At 47.9% G+C, this 23,877-nt stretch overlaps 1 protein-coding gene and 1 long non-coding RNA gene across 3 annotated transcripts in view; one reads left to right on the plus strand and one right to left on the minus strand.

Moving 5' to 3' along the window:
* Positions 1-368: 368 nt before the first annotated feature.
* LOC140389917 (uncharacterized) lies at positions 369-23,251 on the minus strand. Its single transcript, XR_011934508.1, has 3 exons — positions 23,115-23,251; positions 19,312-19,361; positions 369-479 (listed from the first exon to the last, which is right to left on the minus strand). It is a non-coding gene; the product is annotated as an uncharacterized lncRNA (long non-coding RNA).
* Positions 14,458-23,877, plus strand: part of mrps22 (mitochondrial ribosomal protein S22) — a 31,312-nt gene continuing 21,892 nt past the window's right edge. For both annotated transcript variants that reach the window (XM_072474561.1, XM_072474562.1), the window contains exon 1: positions 14,458-14,607. In XM_072474561.1, the coding sequence (XP_072330662.1) occupies positions 14,475-14,607 (133 nt within the window). In that variant the 5' untranslated portion in view covers positions 14,458-14,474. The remainder of the gene's footprint in view (positions 14,608-23,877) is intronic.

Here is a 23,877-nt window from a genome sequence, read left to right on the forward strand (position 1 = left end):
CCTTGCAGGGCGGAGCTAACATACAAGCTTATCCAATGGGAACAAGTACATTCTCCACCAATGGTATTCCGGCATTACTAGGTACCGTAATCCTCCTAGCACAGACTACCACAGTTACCCTGACCTTTTACGCCATTGGGTCGTTCCAGGTGGGACCAGTCCGCGATCTCACAGAGCTCGGTTCACAGGTGCATCCCCGCCGTCACGGAGTCCCCATATGCCTAGTCAGCACAATACATCCATGTCAACTTGGACCGAGCCCACCAGGATACCCGGGCAGCGAATATTCCACCATCGCAACATGCCCCGGATCCAGGGGGTGATTGACAGGATGCTTGTCACTCTAAGAGCACCTGAGAAGACAGGCCGCTCTACATCAATCAAAAGGAGTTCCACTCGATGAATGTGCAGCTGGTGTGTGACCATCAAATGCGCATCATGTACATCTGTGCCCCATACCCGGTCAGTGCGCCTTCATCCTGGAAAGCAGATGGTGAAATTTGAATTCAATAAAATAGAAATCTGGAATTAAAGGTCTAGTGATGACCAAGAAACCATTGTCGTAAAACCCCATCTGGTTCACGAATGTCCTTCAGGGAAGAAAATCTGCCGCTCTTATCTGGTCTGGCCTATAAGTGACTCTTATAAGTGGCTCGAGAGTTACAAGTTAGCTAGGAAGGACCTAAAGAGAGAGCTAAGAAGTGCCAGGAGGGGACATGAGAAGTCTTTGGCAGCTAGGATCAAGGAAAACCCTAAAGCTTTCTATAGTTATGTCAGGAATAAAAGAATGACTCGGGTAAAAGTAGGGCCAGTCAAGGACAGTAGTGGGAAGTTGTGCGTGGAGTCCGAGGAGGGTATTCACACAGGAAAAAGACAATGTTGTCGAGGAGAATACTGAGATTCAGGCTACTAGACTAGAAGGGCTTGAGGTTCATAAGGAGGAGGTGTTAGCAATTCTGGAAAGTGTGAAAATAGATAAGTCCCCTGGGCCAGATGGGATTTATCCTAGGATTCTCTGGGAAGCTAGGGAGGAGATTGCTGAGCCTTTGGCTTTGATCTTTAAGTCATCTTTGTCTACAGGAATAGTGCCAGAAGACTGGAGGATAGCAAATGTTGTCCCCTTGTTCAAGAAGGGGAGTAGAAACAACCCCGGTAACTATAGACCAGTGAGCCTTACTTCTGTTGTGGGCAAAGTCTTGGAAAGGTTTATAAGAGAAAGGATGTATAATCATCTGGAAAGGAATAATTTGATCAGAGATAGTCAACACAGTTTTGTGAAGGGTAGGTCGTGCCTCACAATCCTTATTGAGTTCTTTGAGAAGGTGACCAAACAGGTGGATGAGGGTAAAGCAGTTGAAGTGGTGTATATGGATTTCAGTAAAGTGCTTGACAAGGTTCCCCACGGTAGGCTAATGCAGAAAACACGGAGGCATGGGATTCAGGGTAATTTAGCAGTTTGGATCAGAAATTGGCTAGCTGGAAGAAGACAAAGGGTGGTGGTTGATGGGAAATGTTCAGACTGGAGTCCAGTTACTAGTGGTGTACCACAAGGATCTGTTTTGGGGCCACTGCTGTTTGTCATTTTTATAAATGACCTGGAGGAGGGCGTAGAAGAATGGGTGAGTAAATTTGCAGATGACACTAAAGTCGGTGGAGTTGTGGACAGTGTGGAAGGATGTTATAAGTTACAGAGGGACATAGATAAGTTGCAGCACTGGGCTGAGAGGTAGTAAATGGAGTTTAATGCAGAGAAGTGTGAGGTGATTCATTTTGGAAGGAATAACAGGAAGACAGAGTACTGGACTAATGGTAAGATTCTTGGCAGTGTGGATGAGCAGAGAGATCTCGGTGTCCATGTACATAGATCCCTGAAAGTTGCCACCCAGGTTGAGAGGGTTGTTAAGAAGGCGTACGGTGTGTTAGCTTTTATTGGTAGAGGGATTGAGTTTCGGAGTCAGGAGGTCATGTTGCAGCTGTACAAAACTCTGGTGCGGCCGCATTTGGAGTATTGCGTGCAATCTGGTCGCCGCATTATAGGAAGGATGTGGAAGCATTGGAAAGGGTGCAGAGGAGATTTACGTTCCCTAGCCCCTATCACTAAACTGTGCCCTGCACCCGTGCTGGTGTCTACTTTTCTGGCCTTATGGGCCCTATTTGTAGGTGGGCCCCCTGATGGTACAGCAGGAGTGGAGGTGGCCTGCTGTGATTCCCACCCTACGACCTGGGTCCCCTTTGGCGGCCTTCTTCTGGGGCGACCGGGCCTGGATAGGCCCGTTCGCTGCTCGGGTGTCCTAGGTGGTGCGGTGCTACCCTGCTCTACCCGCTGCCCACCAGATGTGACAGGAACAGGAGGGGGTGGGGGGGGGGGAGTCCTTTGTACTGTGATGTTCTTGCATCGCTGGGAGTCACCAGCACGGTCCCCATCACCTCCTCCACCCTCGGGGTGCCCGGTGGGCACCAGGCTACACCAAGGGACGGGGGTGCGAGCGCAGCTATCACCTGAGGCTTCACTGCCACCTGGCACTGCCAGTCCTGGAGGCTCGCTGCCGTCACGATCAGGGTCTGAATGCCCATGGCCATGGAGCATAGGGGGTGGACCATTCCGTCTGGGACTGCGCCACATCATGCTGTGACTGTGCCGCCACCTTCTGGGCCTGTGCCACATCAGCCAGTGACTGTGCCATCGCCCTCTGGGACTGGGCCACTTCCCTTTGCGGTGTGCCACTTCAGCCAGTGCTTGGTTGGGAAATGCCGCCGATGCTGTCAGCCATGGCCCGCTGTGACTAGGCCACGCTCAGGAGCGCCACTGCAATGTCTCAGTGGCTCTGGCACATGGCTGCTTGTGAGAGGGCAGTCCTGTCCTCGGCCTCCGCCTGCTGAGAGTGCCCCAGGTCTTGAACATGCTGACCCATAGCCGCAACCTTTGCCCCCAATGCCTCCAGCTCCTGTTCCTGCACGTGGTTGGACTTCTCCACCTGCAGGTGCTGGATGTTCAACGACAACCCTTTATGCAGTCCCCGGCTCTGTGACTGCATCTCCACGATTGATGGGTGAAGTGTGTAAATGCGGCTGCAGCTTGTCAGCCTCCCGAGTGTCAATTGCGAATTCACGAATCCGGTACCATTTCCCATTGGAATCAATTGTGTTCCATGTCCCCCTGCATCCATATTTGGGGTGTCAGACCTGCTGAAGTTGCAGATAAGGGCGGGGGCAGATGTCCTAGCCTTCACCCCGTTGATCGCTTACAGGCGGGTTCTGTCAGAGTGGAGGTCAGCTTCTCCACCCAGTGCCTCGGTGAGGCTGGGGAATCTCATGGAGTGTTTGCACCTTGAGAAAGTTAAATATAAATTAAGGGGGTGCAAGAGTGGGATTCTACAAAAGATGCTGCACTTTTCTTGTGTTCTTTAAAGAGCTAGTCACCGTCAGCTGTTAAGGGGGTGGGGGGGGGGGGGGGGTTGATGCTGCTGTGTTTGGTTGTTTGTTTTGTTTTATGCTTTTGTATTTATTTAAAAATGTTGAATAAAAGTTTTTTTTTAAATTGTTGAGCTATTTTGCATTGTATAAGAACAGTTTAAGTCACCATAGTCCCAGATGACCATAGGCTGCTTTCCCCTTTGAGGGGGGAGCTGACTGGTGGTGATTTAACCTGAGGATCACCATACCTCAGGTAAGCGGCAAGGTTGAGAAGCCTTCCTGAATAATCTCAGCTGGTATGGGGATTGAACCCTTGCTCTGCATCCCAAACCAGCTGTCTAGCCAAATCAGCTAAACCGGCACCCAAAGGTGTTTTGCAGGGCTCGTCCGGGTATGAGTACAATCAGACTACCCAATGCCCATCGCAGGACCACAGAGAATTAGACCAGTGTTCTTCAAACTCGGGGTCACGACCCGCGGGTGGGTCGCGGGCGGGTGTCGGGAGGGTCGTGGAGCCATCCTTCGCGGCGCTCCCGATCGCGCAAATCCCCGCGCAGCAGCCGGCTTTTAATAATGCCGGCTACAAGTGGCATTTAAAATGGCGGCGAACATGAAAAAAAAATTTGGCCGCACGCACACGATCATCGGCGCGCATGTGCGAAACTATGCGCATGCACGCCGATGATTGGGCGCGCATGCGCAGTGCAGCCACTATTTTTTTAAATGGTCGCAGCTTTTTGTTTTACAAGTTTGGTTTTTTAAAATTCATTTTATTCATTTATTTTCTTCATTTAATTTTTATTTTCTTCATTTATTTTATTCATTTTATTTTATTTTACAAGTTCGGGTTTTTAAAATTCATTTTATTCATTTATTTTATTCATTTAATTTTTATTTTATTCATTAATTTTATTCATTTTATTTTTTTTTCATTTATTTTATTCATTTTTTTTTTTTTTCATTTATTTTATTCATTTTATTTTTTATTTTGTTTTACAAGTTCGGGGGGGTTTTATTTAATAAAATTTTACGGAAAAAAATGCAGAACTTTGGACAGATGGAGACTCCATACTTTCCGACACTGGAAGGCTTCACCTTCATCCAACAGGTTCCATTGGAGGAACGTGTACGAGAGCCAAAGGGACCCAAAACCATTTCCTCCATTTTTATCAGCAGCAAACAAGGTAAGAGAAAATGGTGGGTCGCTCAGGTCGGCCAGCGTGGGTCGCGAAGGCCGGCCGGCGTGGGTCGTGAAAGTCGGCCGGGTTGGGTCCCGAAGGTCGGCCGGGTTGGGTCCCGAAGGTTGTCTGGTTGGTAAAAATGGGTCCCCGGAAAAACAGTTTGAAGAACATTGAATTAGACAACCCCTATTAGGCTGCCAGCCAATGAATAAGTAAAACTTAACTTTTGTTGCCACAATTGTAACCATGGCTAGCCTCTCAGCCATTAAAAAAACATACAATATTATCAAACGTCCTAATAATCATACTGGTGTACCAGCTAATCAAAGGGCAAAGTAACTTTTACTGGCACAGACCTATCAGCAGAATTATCAGGACTCCAAGCCTTCCAGTTACAGGCTACAGTTAGTTAAACAGACATCTGGTAACATGTTATAAAACAACAAAAGATTTAGACATTACCTTAAACCACAATAACAAAGCTCGAGTCTTTAATTCTATTTGGACGTCAGTATGTGTTAACTGCCTGAAAAAACACACTTCTATGTGCTTCATTCTCAAAAGAGAATACCAAAGGGAAACACTAGCTGGATAATTGCACTTAGAACTAGAAGGCAGATAGTACAGCAGATTTGGCAACCACACAAACCACTATTGGGTCCTGCTCTCAACTGGCCAAGTCTACTCATTATTTCAGGATCATCCTAGAAAACAAAGGTACCGCCCCCTCCCCATTCCCCTCCACCTCACACCCCCTTTTTTTATTTACTGAAAACTGTCTTCTTATCCACGAGGCCCACCTACTGCTTTCTCAACCCTATTTGCACTTGACTGCACAACTTCCCCTCCTGGCTCCCAAGTTAGCTGCTATTGTTCAAGATTCTCTCTCTCCTCGAATATCTTTCATTTCCTCAAAACATCTTGTGAGTTCTTTGTTCTTGCAAACTACCTTTCCTCTCCAAAGTCCTTGAACACACTGTCCCCACATTGTCAAACCTGTACCTTTATTTCCAGGAACCCGATGTCGAACCAACGTGGCATGCAGACGTCAGTACTCAACTGAACAATGCCTGGGGCCACCTCCAGAGTTCAGTTTGAAGGACACCTGCAACAATGGTATACCACAGCGGTGGATCGGGCAGGAGGGGGGCATCTATACGTGGACCTTCTAGTTTGGGTGTTGTGGAGGGGGTCCGTCTTGCAGCCTCAGATCTCCTGGAGATCCATCTTCATTCCTAGGAGATCTACCTTCTGGTCTGAGTGTCCCCGGAGATCTATCTTCATCTTCAACAGTGGGCCAGTGATGTTGGGTGGCTTCTCAATATGGCATCCAGACATAACAGCCAATTACACACCATCCAGATCTGTCCCACCACTGAATGCAGCGTGAAGCATGCAGGTGCATAATTAATGAGGTTGTGGCTGGAATATGCACGGTAGCATTGTGGTTAGCACAATTGCTTCACAGCTCCAGGGTCCCAGGTTCGATTCCGGCTTGGGTCACTGTCTGTGCGGAGTCTGCACATCCTCCCCGTGTGTGCATGGGTTTCCTCCGGGTGCTCCGGTTTCATCCCACAGTCCAAAGATGTGCAGGTTAGGTGGATTGGCCGTGATAAATTGCCCTTTGTGTCCAAAATTGCCCTTAGTGTTGGGTGGTGTTACTGGGTTATGGGGATAGGGTGGAGGTGTTGACCTTGGGTGGGGTGCTCTTTCCAAGAGCCGGTGCAGACTCGATGGGCTGAATGGCCTCCTCCTGCACTGTAAATTCTATGATAATACAAAGAACAAAGAACAAAGAAATGTACAGCACAGGAACAGGCCCTTCGGCCCTCCAAGCCCGTGCCGACCATGCTGCCCGACTAAACTACAATCTTCTACACTTCCTGGGTCCGTATCCTTCTATTCCCATCCTATTCATATATTTGTCAAGATGCCCCTTAAATGTCCCTATCGTCCCTGCTTCCACTACCTCCTCCGGTAGCGAGTTCCAGGCACCCACTACCCTCTGCATAAAAAACCTGCCTCGTACATCTACTCTAAACCTTGCCCCTCTCACCTTAAACATATGCCCCCTAGTAATTGACCCCTCTACCCTGGGGAAAAGCCTCGGACTATCCGCTCTGTCTATGCCCCTCATAATTTTGTATACCTCTATCAGGTCTCCCCTCAACCTCCTTCGTTCCAGTGAGAACAAACCGAGTTTATTCAACCGCTCCTCATAGCTAATGCCCTCCATACCAGGCAACATTCTGGTAAATCTCTTCTGCACCCTCTCTAAAGCCTCCACATCCTTCTGGTAGTGTGGCGACCAGAATTGAACACTATACTCCAAGTGTGGCCTAACTAAGGTTCTATACAGCTGCAACATGACTTGCCAATTCTTATACTCAATGCCCCGGCCAATGAAGGCAAGCATGCCGTATGCCTTCTTGACTACCTTCTCCACCTGTGTTGCCCCTTTCAATGACCTGTGGACCTGTACTCCTAGATCTCTTTGACTTTCAATACTCTTGAGGGTTCTACCATTCACTGTATATTCCCTACCTGCATTAGACCTTTCAAAATGCATTACCTCACATCTGTCCGGATTAAACTCCATCTGCCATCTCTCCGCCCAAGTCTCCAGACAATCTAAATCCTGCTGTATCCTCCGACAGTCCTCATCGCTATCCGCAATTCCACCAACCTTTGTGTCGTCTGCAAACTTACTAATCAGACCAGTTACATTTTCCTCCAAATCATTTATATATACTACAAAGAGCAAAGGTCCCAGCACTGATCCCTGTGGAACACCACTGGTCACAGCCCTCCAATTAGAAAAGCATCCCTCCATTGCTACTCTCTGCCTTCTATGGCCTAGCCAGTTCTGTATCCACCTTGCCAGCTCACCCCTGATCCCGTGTGACTTCACCTTTTGTACTAGTCTACCATGAGGGACCTTGTCAAAGGCCTTAGAGAAGTCCATATAGACAACATCTACTGCCCTACCTGCATCAATCATCTTAGTGACCTCCTCGAAAAACTCTATCAAGTTAGTGAGACACGACCCCCCCTTCACAAAACCGTGCTGCCTCTCACTAATACGTCCATTTGCTTCCAAATGGGAGTAGATCCTGTCTCGAAGAATTCTCTCCAGTAATTTCCCTACCACTGAAGTAAGGCTCACCAGCCTGTAGTTCCCGGGATTATCCTTGCTACCCTTCTTAAACAGAGGAACAACATTGGCTATTCTCCAGTCCTCCGGGACATCCCCTGAAGACAGCGAGGATCCAAAGATTTCTGTCAAGGCCTCAGCAATTTCCTCTCCAGCCTCCTTCAGTATTCTGGGGTAGATCCCATCAGGCCCTAGGACTTATCTACCTTAATATTTTTTAAGACACCCTACACCTTGTCTTTTTGGATCACAATGTGACCCAGGCTATCTACACCCCCTTCTCCAGACTCAACATCTACCAATTCCTTCTCTTTGGGGAATACTGATGCAAAGTATTCATTTAGTATTCTCTCAAACATCCGCCCCCAATCTATGTTCTTCAGTTCCCGCCTAATATTGTTATAATTAGCCTTCCCCCAATTTAGCACATTCATCCTCGGACCACTCTTATCCTTGTCCACCAGTACTTTAAAACTTACTGAATTGTGGTCACTGTTACCGAAATGCTCCCCTACTGAAACATCTACCACCTGGCCGGGCTCATTCCCCAATACCAGGTCCAGTACCGCCCCTTCCCTAGTTGGATTGTCTACATATTGTTTTAAGAAGCCCTCCTGGATGCTCCTTACAAACTCCGCCCCGTAACAGACGAATCTATGAATATTTGACGTGCTTTCCCGTCAGCCTCCGCAACGGGAAAAGCTCTATGTTCCCGCCCCCGCCACAGCACTTCGTCTCAAAATGGGAGAATTCCGCGCCAGCTCTCTGCCACTGACACAGTATGAAATGGCTCTTATCAAAGGCAAAAATGATTGGCTGGATTTTACATTCCCTTGTGGGCAGGTCTGAAAATCCGATGCGTGGCCTTCTCACTGCCTACCCACCTGGCTGAAATTTTCCAGGAGGGCGTTGTATTTTACAGGGGAGGTGTTGTGTTTCCCACCTGCCCTTGGGCTTATTGAGGACCTTATGTAGCTGTTATTTGGCCAATACTTGGCGATATTTTACCTGTGGAGAGAGGAGACCTGCGCTTTGCAAGAAGGCTGGCAACTTTAGCTGTGCAGGCTGATGTTAGGTTGGTCTCCTGGGCCCTCAAGTTCATCCTCCCTTTATCTCTCCCCCTTTACCATGACCCCCTGACTTATCTGGGCTCCTTGGCATGGTGGGACTGCCTGTAATCCTAAAGGTGACCATTGCTCTCAATTGGTGTTGCTGGAACTATAGAGCTTCCAGCCATCTGAACGGTTAGTTCAGTTGGCTTGGTGGCTGGTTTGTGATGTAGTGCAACACCAACAGCATGGGTTTAAATCCCATACTGGCTGAGGTTGTTCATGAAGGCCCTGCTTTCTCAACATTGTCCCTTATCTGAGGTGTGGTGATCCTCAGGTTAAATCACCACCAGTCAGCTCTCTCTCAAAGGGAAGAGCAGCCTGTCGTCTTCTGGGGCTGTGGCTACATTTACATTTTATCATCTCTACAATTGGCTATTCCAATGTACTTTGGCCAGTGTGGTGAATGTATTCACCATACTATAAGTTGTCTGTATAGTACTGTGGCCTATGGCCAGGGAATGGTAATATGATCTTCTTCCATATATTGTACTGGAACCCTGGTGGGCTCCGCATCTGACTCCGCCCCCCCCCCCCCCCCCCCCCCCGGGGCGGTATATAGACCAGCCGCCTGTGGGCTGCGCTCATTGTTACAGCAGTCACAGGCAGGCAAGTTCTTGGATAATATAGCCTATGTTCACTGTTCTCAACATCTTGCAGTGAATTGATGGTACATCAATTTATCATCCAAAGACATCACTATGGAAGCCGCTCTGAAGCCTGATAAACTGGAACTCGACGCACGAGCAGCAGAAGCTAAAGAAATCTTCTCCCACTGGCTCTGCTGTTTTGAGGCCTACCTCGACTCCTCTGAAATGCCTCCCTCCGACGCCCTCAAGCTGCGCCTCCTCCACGCCCGGTGAACCACCGAATCTTGGGTATGATTGAGGACGCAGTCACGTACGAAGCGGCGGTCGCGATTCTAAAGAGACAGTTCGTGAAGCCCGTGAACGCAAATGTTCACGCGGCACCTCCTCACTACCCACCGCGCCGGGGAATCGCTGGATGAGTATCTAGAGAACCTGACACTACTCGCCTGCAACTGCAACTACAGGGATGTGAAGGCCAAGGAGCACATGAAGCTGATGATCCGGGACACCAATGTGGCTGGGGTCCGGTCTAACTACGTCCGGCAGCGACTGCTGGAAAACGGGGCCACTGATGTACAGAACACGGTAAAACTAGCCACCTCATTAGAGGTGGCCTACCAGAGCCTCAGCATGTTGCCAGCAGACCCAGCGAACCCCTCGTTGGCACCTCAGATGCGGCCTTCACCAGACCTGACTACGTCCCAGGCCTGTGCCGCGCGGCTGCCCGTTCAGCCTGGGGGACCGTCTTACTACTTCTGCGGTCAGGGCCAACACCCCCGGCAGTGTTGCCCAGCCAGCACTGCGACATGCGACTGCGGCAAAAAGGGACATTTTGCCAGAGTCTGGCCCGATCCAAAGCCCCAAAGTCAAAAGCGTACCAGGCCCGATCCACGGATTCACAGGCCCACAATGTGGCTGAGTGCCTGCCGGTACCGCCCCCTTCAGACGTGTCATCCGCCTTGTGCAGCTCATGCGGGATGCCATCTTTAACTCAGCCCGACACGTGGGACCCATGGGGGTGGCCATATTGGCCGCCATCTTCAACACCAACTGACACGTGCGACCGATGGGGGCGACCAGTCGCGGACAAATCATCTGAAGAATTCGATGATGGCCGCCCGGGCCAATGGGTGCGAGACCCCCTGTCTTTCTGACTCCGGGAGCACAGAGAGCTTTGTCCATCCCGACACGATAAGGTGCTGCTCCCTCCACATCTACCCCGCATCCCAGGCAATCTCCCTTGCCTCCGGATCCCATTCAGTGCAGATCCGGGCGTACTGTGTCGTGAACCTCGCCATACAGAGCACTGAGTACGGCCGTTTTAAACTGTATATCCTCCCTCACCTCTGCGCCCCGCTACTGCTTGGACTCAACTTCCAATGGAGTCACCGAAGCCTGGCCCTAAAGTTCGGCGGACTCCTACCCCCCCTCACTGTATGTAGCCTCACGACCCTTAAGGTCACCCCCCTTCGCTCTTTGCGAACCTCACGCCCGACTGTAAGCTCGTCGCCACCAGGAGCATGCGGTACAGTGCACAAGACATGATTTTTATCAAGTCGGAGGTCCAGCGACTCTTGAGGGAGGAGGTCATCGAGGCCAGCAACAGCCCCTGGAGAGCACAAGTGGTGGTTGCCAGGACCGGGGAAAAGAATCGGATGGTTGTGGACTACAGCCAGACCATAAACCGGTTCACGCAACTTGATGCGTACTCCCTCCCGCGCATAGCGGAGATGGTCAACCAGATCGCACAGTACCGGGTGTTCTCCACGGTAGATCTGAAGTCTGCCTACCACCAGCTCCCGATCCGCCCGGAAGATCGCCACTACACTGCCTTTGAAGCAGCCGGCTGACTCTTCCACTTCCTCAGGGTCCCTTTCGGCATCACTAATGGGGTCTCGGTCTTCCAGGGAATGATGGGCCAAATGGTGGACCAGTATGGGCTGCGGGCTACATACCTGTACTTGGACAATGTTACCATCTGCGGCCATGATCAGCAGGACCACAACGCCAACCTTCAGAGGTTCCTCCAGACCGCCCAATCCCTCAACCTCACATATAGCAAGGAGAAGTGCGATTTCCGCACAACCCGGCTAGCCATCCTCGGCTATGTCGTGGAAAACGGGGTCCTAGGGCCCGACCCCGACCGCATGCGCCCGCTCATGGAACTTCCCCTTCCCCACAGCCTCAAGGCCCTCAAATGCTGCCTGGGGCTATTCCCCTATTACGCCCAGTGGGTCCCCAACTATGCGGACAAAGCCCGCTCACTTATCAATGCCACTATATTCCCCCTGAGGCTGAGGCCCGCTCGGCCTTCAGCCGCATCAGGCCGGTATCACTAAGGCCGCGATGCACGCAGTGGATGAGTCCATCCCCTTCCAGGTAGAGAGCGTTGCGTCCTGGCCGCCACCCTCAACCAGGCGGGCAGGCCAGTAGCATTCTTTTCTAGAACCCTCCATGCCTCCGAGATTCAACACTGAAGCTGTGCGGCATTGGAGGCACTACCAGCCGGTAGGAGGTTCAACCTCGTCACCGACCAAAGGTCGGTAGCCTTTATGTTCGACAACGCACAACGGGGCAAAATTAAAAATGACAAAATCTTGAGGTGGAGGATCGAACTCTCCACCTATACTTACGATATCAAGTATCGTCCAGGGGAGCTCAACGAGCCCTCAGATGCCCTGTCCCGCGGCACATGCACCAGCGCGCAAGATAACCGACTTTGGGCTATCAACAATGACCTGTCACCCGGGGGTCACTCGGCTTATTCACTTTATTAAGGCCCGCAATCTGCCCTCCCCAACCGAGGAGGTCAGGACCATGACCAGGGATTGCCAAGTCTGTGCGGAGTGCAAGCCGCACTTCTACCGGCCAGATAAAGCCCACCTGGTAAAGGCCTCCCGGCCCTTTGAGCGCCTCAGTATCGACTTCAAAGGGCCCCTCCCTTCCACCAACCGCAATATATACTATCTGACCGTCATTGACGAGTACTCCCGCTTCCCCTTCGCTATCCCATGTCCCGACAGGACCTCGGCCACTGTTATAAAGGCACTGCACAGCATCTTCACCCTGTTCGGTTTCCCTGCATAAATCCAGTGACCGGGGCACCTCTTTCATGAGCGATTTGTTGCATCAGTACCTGCTCGGTAAGAGCATCGCCTCGAACAGGACTACGAGCTACAACCCGCAAGGAAACGGGCAGGTGGAGAGGGAGAACGCGACGGTATGGAAGGCCGTCCTTCTTGCCCTTCGGGTTAGAAGTCTCCCGATTCCCCGCTGGCAGGAGGCCCTCCCCGACATGCTCCACTCCATTAGATCGCTCCTCTGCTGAGCCACGAACGAGACCCCTCATGACTGTTTGTTTGTCTTCCCTGGGAAGTCCATCTCCGGGGTCTCGCGTCCATCCTGGCTGACAACTCCGGGACCTGTCCTTCTCCGGAAGCATACGAGGAGCCATAAGACCGACCCCCTGGTCGAGAGGGTCCAGCTGCTGCACGCCAACCCCCAATATGCCTACGTCGCACACCAAGACACGGTCTCCCTCCGGGACCTGGCGCCCGCTGGTTCCCATGTCAACGTGCCCCCCTCCCCACCGCCTACCGCCACCCCCCGAATCCCTAGCGCCCCCCCTGGGGCTCCTGTACTGTCCTACGCCAACACTGCTGCCATCCACCACCCCCGTGCCTACTGCCACCCCTCAACCGTCGGCAACACGCCGGACCGAAGCTCCAGACAACACGCTCTCGTAGTCAACAACTACAACGCCCATACCCGCCGCACCGCCAGAGCTGAGGGGGTCCAAAAGAACAATCCGGCCTCCATACAGACTGAACGTATGATGACCCCACTTCACCCCCGCTGGACTTCATTTTTAACAGGGGGTGTATGTGGTGAATATATTCACCATAATATAAGTTGTCTGTATAGTACTGTGGCCTATGGCCAGGGAATGGTAATATGATCTCCTTCCATGTATTGTACTGGAACCCTGGTGGGCTCCGCCTCTGGATCCATCCCCCCCCCCCCCCACACACCCCCCCCCCCACCGGGGCGGTTAATAGACCTGTCGGCGGCGCTCACTGTTACAGCAGTCACAGGCAGGCAAGTTCTTGGATAATAAAGCCTATGTTCACTCGTTCTCATCATCTTGTAGTGAATTGATGGTACATCAGCCAGCCTTCCACACCTGCCGCAACCTTGGTGTCATCCAAAGCTCTGTCATCCTTGTCTTACTCGCACCAAGTCCCTTCCTGTTCCCCTATCAACCTGTGCTTGCTGACCAGTGCCTCCTGGTTAAATGATGCCTCGATTTTAAAGTTCTCATCCTTGTTTTCCAATCTCTCAATGGCCTGACCCCTCCCTATCGCTGTAATTTCCTCTAACCTCACAAACTCTGAGATCACCACTAATTCTGACCTCTTGAGCATCCCAATTTTAATTGTTCCATCCTTGTGGTGACCATATCTTCATCTGCTTGAGCTCCGGAAGTCCCTCTCAAACCCTTTCGCCTGGCTTTCCTCCCTTAAGTCAGTCCTTAAACCAAGATTTGGTCACCTAACTTGTGACCTTACGTGGTTAGGGGGTCAGATTATGTTTCATAATGTTCCTGTAATAAGCCTCTTGGGATATTATTTTTTTTTAAAGGTCTTACACAAATGCAGGTTGTTGCTCCATTTCTGCAAATGTGGGAAATCCGTATCAGTGCGGTTTTTTAAGAAAAAATTCTCGCCTTTATATCTTCCTCGGCCTTTTCAGCGTTTTAGGTTGGGGAATCAGATTTCAAAAAAGCTTTGGAGTCATCGCAAGGTTTGGAGTATATTTTCTGCAGTTGGTGGGTGGATTTGCTAATTTACCTGCCAAATAGAAATTAAGATTAAGCCACAGCGTGGGCATGATTTTGCAACAAAGGTGAATTGCACTCAGTACAGATTTGTCTGTGCAAATGATTTGGTTTAAGAACTCCATCTCCCAGAGTGCTGGGTTACAGCCACTCCTAGCGGAAGGTCACCTCTCCTTTGCAGAAGTGAAGATGGCTGCGTTCAGGATTGCACGGCGTGTCCTGCGGGGTTCGCGTCCTGTTGCAAATGCCGAGTTCCCCTGTGCGGGGACAGGTGGGCAGTGTCGGCGCGCCCTCTCCACCCACCCTGACCCCGGGGATCCAGGTGAGTGGGCAACTTCGCGTTGCGCTGCCCTGAATGCAGCAATGCAACGCCCCCCCCCCCCCCCCCCCCCGTTATCCTGTTTGAAATGTACTGTTGTGTCAATTTCAAGGCCTATCACCAGCAAGGAAACATTGGCAAGATTGCTTTTTAAATGTAACCAGCAATGACAACGGAAGGGATCACAAGGAAGGGGTCACCCTGGAGGTAAATCGGAATGCACACATCCAATCTCCCACTGCACTATTTCATTCAAATAATGAAGTTGGTAGAGAGATGCAGACTTTCAAAATTTGTGTAACTTTATGAAAAATGCAGCACTATTCACCCCCTCCCCCTCCCCCCCCCCCCCCCATTTGTGGTTCCCTTCATTCCTCAATATAAGGATGTCAAATGCAGATTGGCTAAGCTTTCTATGCAGTGGCAGCGGCCCAGTTGGTAACCCTCCCACCTCCGAATCAGAACTTTGTAGGTTCTGAGCCCCACTCCAGGCCTGAGGCACGAAAATCTAAGGTTATACAGTGCTGCACTGTTGGAGGTGCTGTCTTTCAGATGAGATATTAGGCTGATCTCCTGTGTTCCCTGTCAGGCAGTTTCTGGTGTCCCGTCCAATATGTATTCCTCAATCAAATCAGAAAATAATTAACACTGCAATGAAGATACTGTGAAAATAAGATTATCTGATTGTTGTTGTTCGTGGGAGCTTGCTGGGCACTAACCTGTTGCCACATTTCCTGAATTACAATTGTGACTACACTTCAAGAAGTTCTTCATTGGCTATAAAGCATGCTAGGGGATTCTGTGGTCATGAAAGGCACTATATAAATGCAAATCTTTTTTTAGAAACAGCTCCTTTTTAAATACGGGTTGGTGCCAAGATTTGAATGTGTTGCTAACTAAAATGTAAAATTATTTATTTGTTTTTATGGCCTTTCTGAGTGGTTAGGTTGATCAAGTGGAACTGCCTAGCTCACTGGCGCTGTGTGCACACTGAGAGTTGGAAGAAAGCTTGAGTGAGGTAGAAGGGAGTGAGCAGAGCGATGGGATGAAAGTGAGGAGAAATATAATGGATGTAGATAGTGAAAAATCAAAGGAAAGATGAGATATCTCCACTCTTGCTGTATAAATTACTCTTGTCTCATCCATGTGATTAAAATGTACAAATACACGTTCATAAAAATACATCTATTCAACATTTTATAGATTCAGTCCTGTGGCAGCTTGTGTATGAGAAATAACATTTTGCATATTTAAAAAAAAAAAAATTCTTGAGCACGCAGCCGACAACACAGAGAAACAATTTCATCAATTTCACTTTATACTGTAGCCCAAGTCTTAGCATTTACTGTTGTCATTTTATTAACGATGCCTGTAAATATAATATGTAACTATTTTCAGAAGACCATTATTGTTTCAGGATAAATGTCCAACAGCCAGGGTACTTCATCCATTGGTGAGTACTTGCTGTATAATGCTTCTCCCCTTTTCACTCTCTTAGCCCTGTATCCTCCCAAAAGACACTGTTGTGCGAACTCTTGCCTTCTGTGTATTTCCTCTTCACCCACAATTGGTGGCAGACCTTTCGATTATCTCAGTCCTAATCTGTAACTACATCCCGAAACCTTTTGCCTCTCCATCACTTGCCACCTGTGGAAATTGTTTCCAAACCCATTTAGAACATAGAACATAACAGCGCAGTACAGGCCCTTCGGCCCTCGATGTTGCGCCGACCTGTGAAACCACTCTAAAGCCCATCTACACTATTCCCTTATCGGCCATATGTCTATCCAATGACCATTTGAATGCCCTTAGTGTTGGCGAGTCCACTACTGTTGCAGGCAGGGCATTCCACACCCTTACTACTCTCCGAGTAAAGAACCTACCTCTGACATCTGTCTTACATCTATCTCCCCTCAATTTAAATCTATGTCCCCTCGTGCTAGACATCACCATCCGAGGAAAAAGGCTCTCACTGTCCACCCTATCCAATCCTCTGATCATCTTGTATGCCTCAATTAAGTCACCTCTTAACCTTCTCTCTAACGAAAACAGCCTCAAGTCCCTCAGCCTTTCCTCATAAGATCTTCCCTCCATACCAGGCAACATTCTGGTAAATCTCCTCTGCACCCTTTCCAATGCTTCCACATCCTTCCTATAATGCGGCGACCAGAATTGCACGCAATACTCCAAATGCAGCTGCACCAAAGTTTTGTACAGCTGCAACATGACCTCATGGCTCCGAAACTCAATCCCTCTACCAATAAAAGCTAACACACCGTATGTCTTCTTAACAACCCTCTCAACCTGTGTGGCAACTTTCAGGGATTTCTTTGATCAACCTTTTGGTTACCTCCATAATCTCCATTCTTGGAGTACATGGTGTACATTTCCTTCAGAATATTTATGGGGAACCTTGTGGCATCCAAAGAGACTTGTGGGTTCTGGTGAATAGGTTCTTAAAATGCCAGGAACAAGTGCAAAAAATAATCAGAAAGGCTAATAGAATGCTAGCTTTTATATATAGAGGACTGAATAAAAGGACACAGGGGTTATGCTACAGCTATACAAAACCCTGGTTTGACTCCACAAGGAGCACTGTGAGCAGTTCTGGGCACCACACTTTAGGAAGGATATTGTGGCTTTGAAGGAGGGCAGTGTAGGTTTACAAGAATTAAACCTGGATTACAGGGGTTGAGTTACGAGGAGAGACCTGTTTTCACTAAAATTTCAAAGGTTACGGGGTGATCTGATCCAAGTATTCATGATATTAACAGGGAGAGATAGGGTAGTTAAAGATAAACTATTTCCACTGGTTGGAGGTTCTAAAACTAGGGGCATAGTCTAAAAATTAGGGCTCAACAAACCATTCAGGAGAGATGTTGGGAAGAACTTCACTCAAAGGGTGGTAGATGTTTGGAACTCTTTCCCACAAACAGTTGAAGCTAGATGAGTTGTTAATTTGAAATCTGAGATAGATGGATTTTTGTTAAGCAAAAATATTAAGGGACATGGGCCAAAGGGAGGTATATGGAGTTGGGTCACAGATCAGCCATGATCTAATTGAATGGCAGGACAGGCTCGAGGGGCTGAATGGCCTATTACTGTTCCTATGTTCCTATTTTTGAAACACTAAAGGCACCAATTAATAAAAGTAGGTGGTCATTGATTTGGGCTCCAATTATTGAGTTGCGGTGATACAGCCAGTGGACTCTTCTTAGACTGCAGACTTACCATAATCTGACCGGCACAGAGCGCCGTGACCTGCTTTGCTTGCAACTAATTTTAACAGTAGGAGAGTGGATTGGAGTATCCATTTTATCCTATCATTATAAAGATTACATGTGAAGTTTTAAGCATGAGCCAATTAGTACTTTCAAACACAGCTATTTTAATGCTTTGTTTAAAGGGTACAGTAAATGAAGAAATATGTTCCAATGACATGCCTTTTAACTTTTTAATTGGTATCTGATCTGGGCACAGCTAAGATCGCTACAGAGCTATTACTCCTGATTTCTTGGTATTTAGCCCCACCCATTATGTTTTAGAAAGTTGTAGGGCATTAATAATTGTGTGTTAGATAATATAAATCAAGGAGCAGCAATAGATTCTGATTCCAGAATGTGTCTGAATGCCATTGTTGTAACTGATAAGGTTTTTGATAAAAGCTGGCTAAATTCCAGAAAAGCTTTAAAACATTTCATCCGTAAATGGGGTAGTGGAGATAATATTTGTTATCAAACCAGTAAATAGACATGGTTCCAAACATTGCTTGCAAGTGTCACTGTGGCTACGGTTTGTCCCGCCAAGAGATATAAACCGTGATATTGTGCTTCAAAATGCTGAAGTGTGGATTCCAATCCATGGCATAGAATTTACAGTGCAGAATGATACTATTTGCCCCTCTAATGCGATGCGGACCCTCTATAAAACTGCTTGGGCAGAATTTTAAAAGTGGTGTGCCATTCTCGGCGGCAGAACAGGAAGTGAACGCCCCTTCTACCCTCTTGCTTTTTGCTAATTCCCTTACGTGATTACAATTAAAATTTAAAGTGCGGGCGACATGCACGGGAGACATGCGATCGCACGGTAGGGGAATGTGAAACCAAACAGAAAATGCTGGAATGTGAAACCTGTTGTCATTTGGTGCAGACAAACGGATGCTCCTCCTAACGGCCACAACATTCCTCCCCAATTCCATTCTTATTAACATAAAAATTATTGAGAGCACAAAGATGTCTCGGGTGTTTTTCAAATGTAAATTTACCTGAACATATTTCACATTACATTGATTTCACTTTTATTCATGTGTGCATCATTGTCATTTGTTGAGACTAGGTTTAGTCAGAGAGCTAAATGCCCTCTTTACCTCATGGTTGGCACGCATTGATGGTTCCAGGGCAGTTAGGGACATTTCCTTTATTGTGGAAGAAACAAACAATGTTGTGTTTTGTTCCCTCTTTATTCAATGTTCATGTTAGTGTTCAGTGTTGTACTCGCCACTCTGTGGGACATGGCCAAACTTGCAGGATCAGCTGGCCTTCCCTTCTATATATTATAAAGGACATTGCCTGAGATCACTCTTAGAGGGGTAATTGAATTGCTGCAGGTGAGCTAAAAGCCCTGTAAGTACTCTGCCAGACTACACCCTGAGATGGATCCACATGTGGACATTACTAACACCGTCCTTTAGGCTCCTCATTTTCTTACCTTGACTGGCTGCTCCCACCACACCCAGGATGCTAGGCCGTTCCGCTGATCTAGGACAATGCAAAAAGGCCGACAGTTGCATGCCATCTTTATTTAAATGTGAACGGTTTGCAACGAGATTCCCATGTGCCACTGACATTATCTCAAAGGGAGGACATCATTTAAAATGTATTTTGAACTAATGAGTTCTTGAACTAATCAAAAATTCAGGGAGTGGGTAGTAGTCCTCTTGGGTTGTAATCTCTGGATTACTCCCAGTACCGTGTGCTAGCGAGTACAGAAATAGGAGAATAGTGCAGATGAATGCGTGGCTTAAGAGTTTGTGCAGGAGAGAGGGCATTCGATTCCTGGACTACTGGGACCGTTTCTGGGGAAGGTGGTACCTTTTACAAGCGGGACAGTGTGGGACTAACATCCTTGCTGGTGGGTTTGTTTCTGCTGTTGGGAGGAGTTTAAATTAATTTGGCAGGGGGAGGGAAGGGATGCAGACTGTTAGCAGAATAGGGGCACAGCATAACACAGAAAAGCAATCAAGTCAGAGTGAATACAGTGGTAGTAAGTTTCAAAGGAGTAAGACCAGGCTGGATGGCCTCTACTTTAATGCCAGGAATATTACAGGCAAAATGGATGAGATAAGTGCGAGGATTGACACATAGAATTGTGATATAGTAGCCATCATGGAGACGTGCTTGTCGGAGGATTGGCAACTCAACATCCCGGGATATAGAATTTTCAGGCGAGACAGAGGAGGGGGTAAAAGAGGAGGAGGCATTGCATTATTAGTTAAGGAGTCAGTTACTGCAGTAAGGAGAGATGAAATCTTGGAGAGGGCATCAAATGAAGCTTTGTGGGTAGAGCTTAGCAACAAAAATGGGAAAGCCAATTTGCTAGGTGTTTGTTTTAGATCCCCAGATCATCAGTGGGAAATTGAGGAGCAAATATAAGAACTAGGAGCAGGAGGAGTCCATCTGGCCCTTCGAGCCACAAATATGAGTGCAATTCGCAGATGTATGTAAAAATAAGAATAAGGTAATTATTTTAGGTGATTTCAACTTTCCCAACATTAGTTGGGTAGTCACTGTACTAAGGGCTTAGATGGAGTGGAGTTCTTAAAATGTATACAGGAGAACTTTTTAGCTCAATACATAGAGGGTCCAACAAAGGATGGTGAGGTCTGGACCTAATTCTGGGGAATGAAACCAGACAGATGGTTGATGTGTTGGTGGGGGAAGCATTTTGGTGACAGCAACCACAGCATGGTACAATTTAAATTTGTTATGGACAAAGAAATGGACACGTTTCAAAACAAAGTTTTGGATTGGAGAGAGAGGATTTTAGGAAAATAAGGCAGGATCTAAAGAGGTAGAATGGAAAGAGTTACTTGTGGGGAAATCTACAGAAGAGCAGTGGGGGGACGGTTCAAAAAGGAAATGGGGAGGGTAAGACCCAACATGTTCCCTCTAGGGTAATAGGAAGGAGTAACAAGGCCAGAGAGCCATGGATGACCAGAGGCATTCAGGATGTGATGAGAAGGGTAAGAAAGGCTTTTAGCAAGTACAAGGGGATCAAATCATCGGAGGTATTAGGGGAGTACAGAAAGTGCAGGATGGAGCGTAACAAAGCAATTAGGAGAGCAAAGATGGGATATGAGAAAGCTCTGGCTAGTAAAAGTAGAGAAAATCCCAAGATATTCTAGAAGTATGTCAATGGAAAGAGGATAACCAGGGAAAGAGTAGGGCCTTTTAGGGACCAACGGGGAAATCTGTGGGTGGAGCCAGAGGGCATTAGTAGGGTGTTGAACGAATACTTTGTATAAATCTTCACCCAAGAGAATGAGGTGGTAGATATAGAACTCTGGGAGAGAGACTGTGAGGTTCTTGAGCAAATTGTCATATAGAGTGACAAGGTATTGGACGTGTTGGCAGGCTTAAAGGTGGACAAATATCCAGGTCCAGGTGAATTGTGTCTCGGGGTGCTGTGGGAAGCAAGGGAGAAGATTGCAGGGGCTCTGACCCAAACTTTAATTCCTCTCTGGCTACGGGGAAGGTGCCAGAGGACTGGAGAACAGCTAATGTGGTCCCACTATTTAAGAAAGGTTGTAGAGATAAGCCCGGGAACTACAGACCAATGAGTCTCACGCCAGATGTGGAGAAACTATTGGAATCTCCATTTGGAGAGGCAAGGTTTGATCAGTAATAGTCAGCATGGCTTTGTCAGAGGGAGGTAATGCGTAACAAATTTGATTTAATTTTTTGAGCATGTGACCAGGTGTATAGATGAGGGTAGTGCAGTTGTTGTAGTTTATATCGATTTCAGCAAAATCATTTGACAAAGTCCCACATGGGAGAATTATAAGGAAGGCAAATGCACATGGGATACAGGGTAAGGTGGATTCAAAATTGGCTTGGCTGTAGGAGACAGGGTGATGACAGATGGCTGCTGCAGTGACTGGAAGCCAGTGGTACTGGGATCTGTCCTTGGTCCCTTATTGTTTGTAATTTACATAAACAACATAGATGACTATGGGGGGGGGGGGGGGGGGGGGGTAGGATCAGTAAGTTTGCGGATGACGCAAAGATTGGTTAACAGTGAGGTTGAGTGTCTTGGGTTACAAGAAGATATAGACGAGGTGATCAAATGGGCAGAAAAATGGCAGGTGGAATTTAACCCTGAAAAGTGTGGGATGATGCACTTTGGAAAGATTAATGTGACAAGGAAGCATTCAATGAATGGCCTGACACTGGGAAGTTCTGAGGAACAAAGAGACCTTGGCGTGTTTGTCCATAGATCTCTGAAGCAGATAGGCAGGTTAATAGAGTGGTGAAAAAGGCACTTGCCTTTGCCAATCGAGGCATAGGTTACAAAAGCAGGGCGACCATGATGGAGTTGGATAGAACTTTTGGTGAGACCACAGCTAGAGTACTGTGTCAATTCTGGTCACCACATTTTAGGAAGAATGTGATTGGCCGGGAGCAGGTGCAGAGGCGATTCACCAGGATGTTGCCTCGGATGGAACATAAGAGATGTTGGATAGACTTGGGTTATTTTCACTGGAGCAGAGAAGACTGAGGGGTGACCTGATCGAGGTGTACAAGATTATGAGGGACATGGACAGGAAGGATGGGGAGCAGCAGTTCCCTCTTAGTTGAAGAGTCAGCTACGAGGGGACACAAGTTCAAAGTGAGGGGCAAGAGGTTTAGGAGGGATTTGAGGAAAAGCATTTTTACCCAGAGTGTGGTGACAGTCTGGAATGCACTGCCTGGGAGGGTGGTAGAAGCGGGTTGCCTCACACCCTTTAAAAGTACCTGAATGAGCTTGGCACGTGCACGTCTCAACATTCAAGGCTATGGGCCAAGTGCTGTCAAATGGGATTAGGTAGGCAGGTCAGGTGTTTTTCATGCGTCGGTGCAGACTTGATGGGCTGAAGGGCCTCTTCTGCAGTGTATTATTCTATGATTCTGAGTAATTGGATAGATAGGAATCTAATTATTGCAGTCTCACCCACGGATGGAGGAGGATGGTGTAGTCAGCTGTGTTAAAGGTGCTGACAGGTTGCGAAGAATAAACAAGGATAGTTTAAGATTGTCTCAGACAGCTCGAATGTCATTAGTGGCTTTGATAAAAGCTGTTTAGGTACGGTGACCAGAACAGAAATCTGATTGGAGGGATTCAGATGTGGGCTCCTGGGAAAGATGGGCAGGGATTCAGGAGGTGACCACCAGTTTTCCGTGGTGGGTTTTAGAGTGGTTTTCTTTCGGGGTGGGGAGCAGTAAAAACATTGGATCATGGAGGGGAATACTTACAAGTTGCAGCAATTTAAGCTCCAGTTAGAATCCTACCCCCATCCGCCAACCAATGCAAAGCATTTTGGATGCATGTTGATCTGAAAAGTGAAAATATCGGGACATGGTTGTTAGGATCTGACACTTGAGCACATTAAACTTAAGTAGTTTGAGACATACCTACAATGTCGCCTGAGTTTGTACACAGTGCAGGAAAACTCCAGCGACTACTGAGTAACATTTTTGGAATGAATTGTGTGTGTTCTCAGCTACTTTCGTCTCCATCAGGTAAGTTTGTAAAATTGGAGATCATTAATAAGCTACATTTATTGCTCACCCCCAGTAACTTTGTGAGAGTGATGGTGGATAGCCTTCTTGAACTTCTTTAAAGAATGGAAAGGTGCACGATGCTTTGCGAGGCATTAACCTTGTGGTAAGAAACTGGAGTCGTACATTGGTGCTGCCGTGGAGGGGGCAGTTTCTCTTTCCTGACAGATGCGAGAAAACCAGTTTGGGTTGTTTTATGATATTCTGGCAATGTTCATGATATTTTCATTCAGCAATCTTTATAACATTGTGTGTAGCAGCTGAATCCTGATTAACATGTACCTAAATTTGCCAAGAAACTATATCCTTTGATCATGCAATGTACAAACTGTACAATAATGGGGGCAAATTGCACATTAATAGTGTGTATGGGTCAGGTATTTGTTTATCTAGATGTCATGGTGCCTGGCATGAGGAATTTACAGGGTCGTTGCAACGTTCTATTGGAGTTTGATAC

This window comes from Scyliorhinus torazame, chromosome 14 (genome assembly GCF_047496885.1).
Source record: "Scyliorhinus torazame isolate Kashiwa2021f chromosome 14, sScyTor2.1, whole genome shotgun sequence".
Taxonomy (NCBI): domain Eukaryota; kingdom Metazoa; phylum Chordata; class Chondrichthyes; order Carcharhiniformes; family Scyliorhinidae; genus Scyliorhinus; species Scyliorhinus torazame.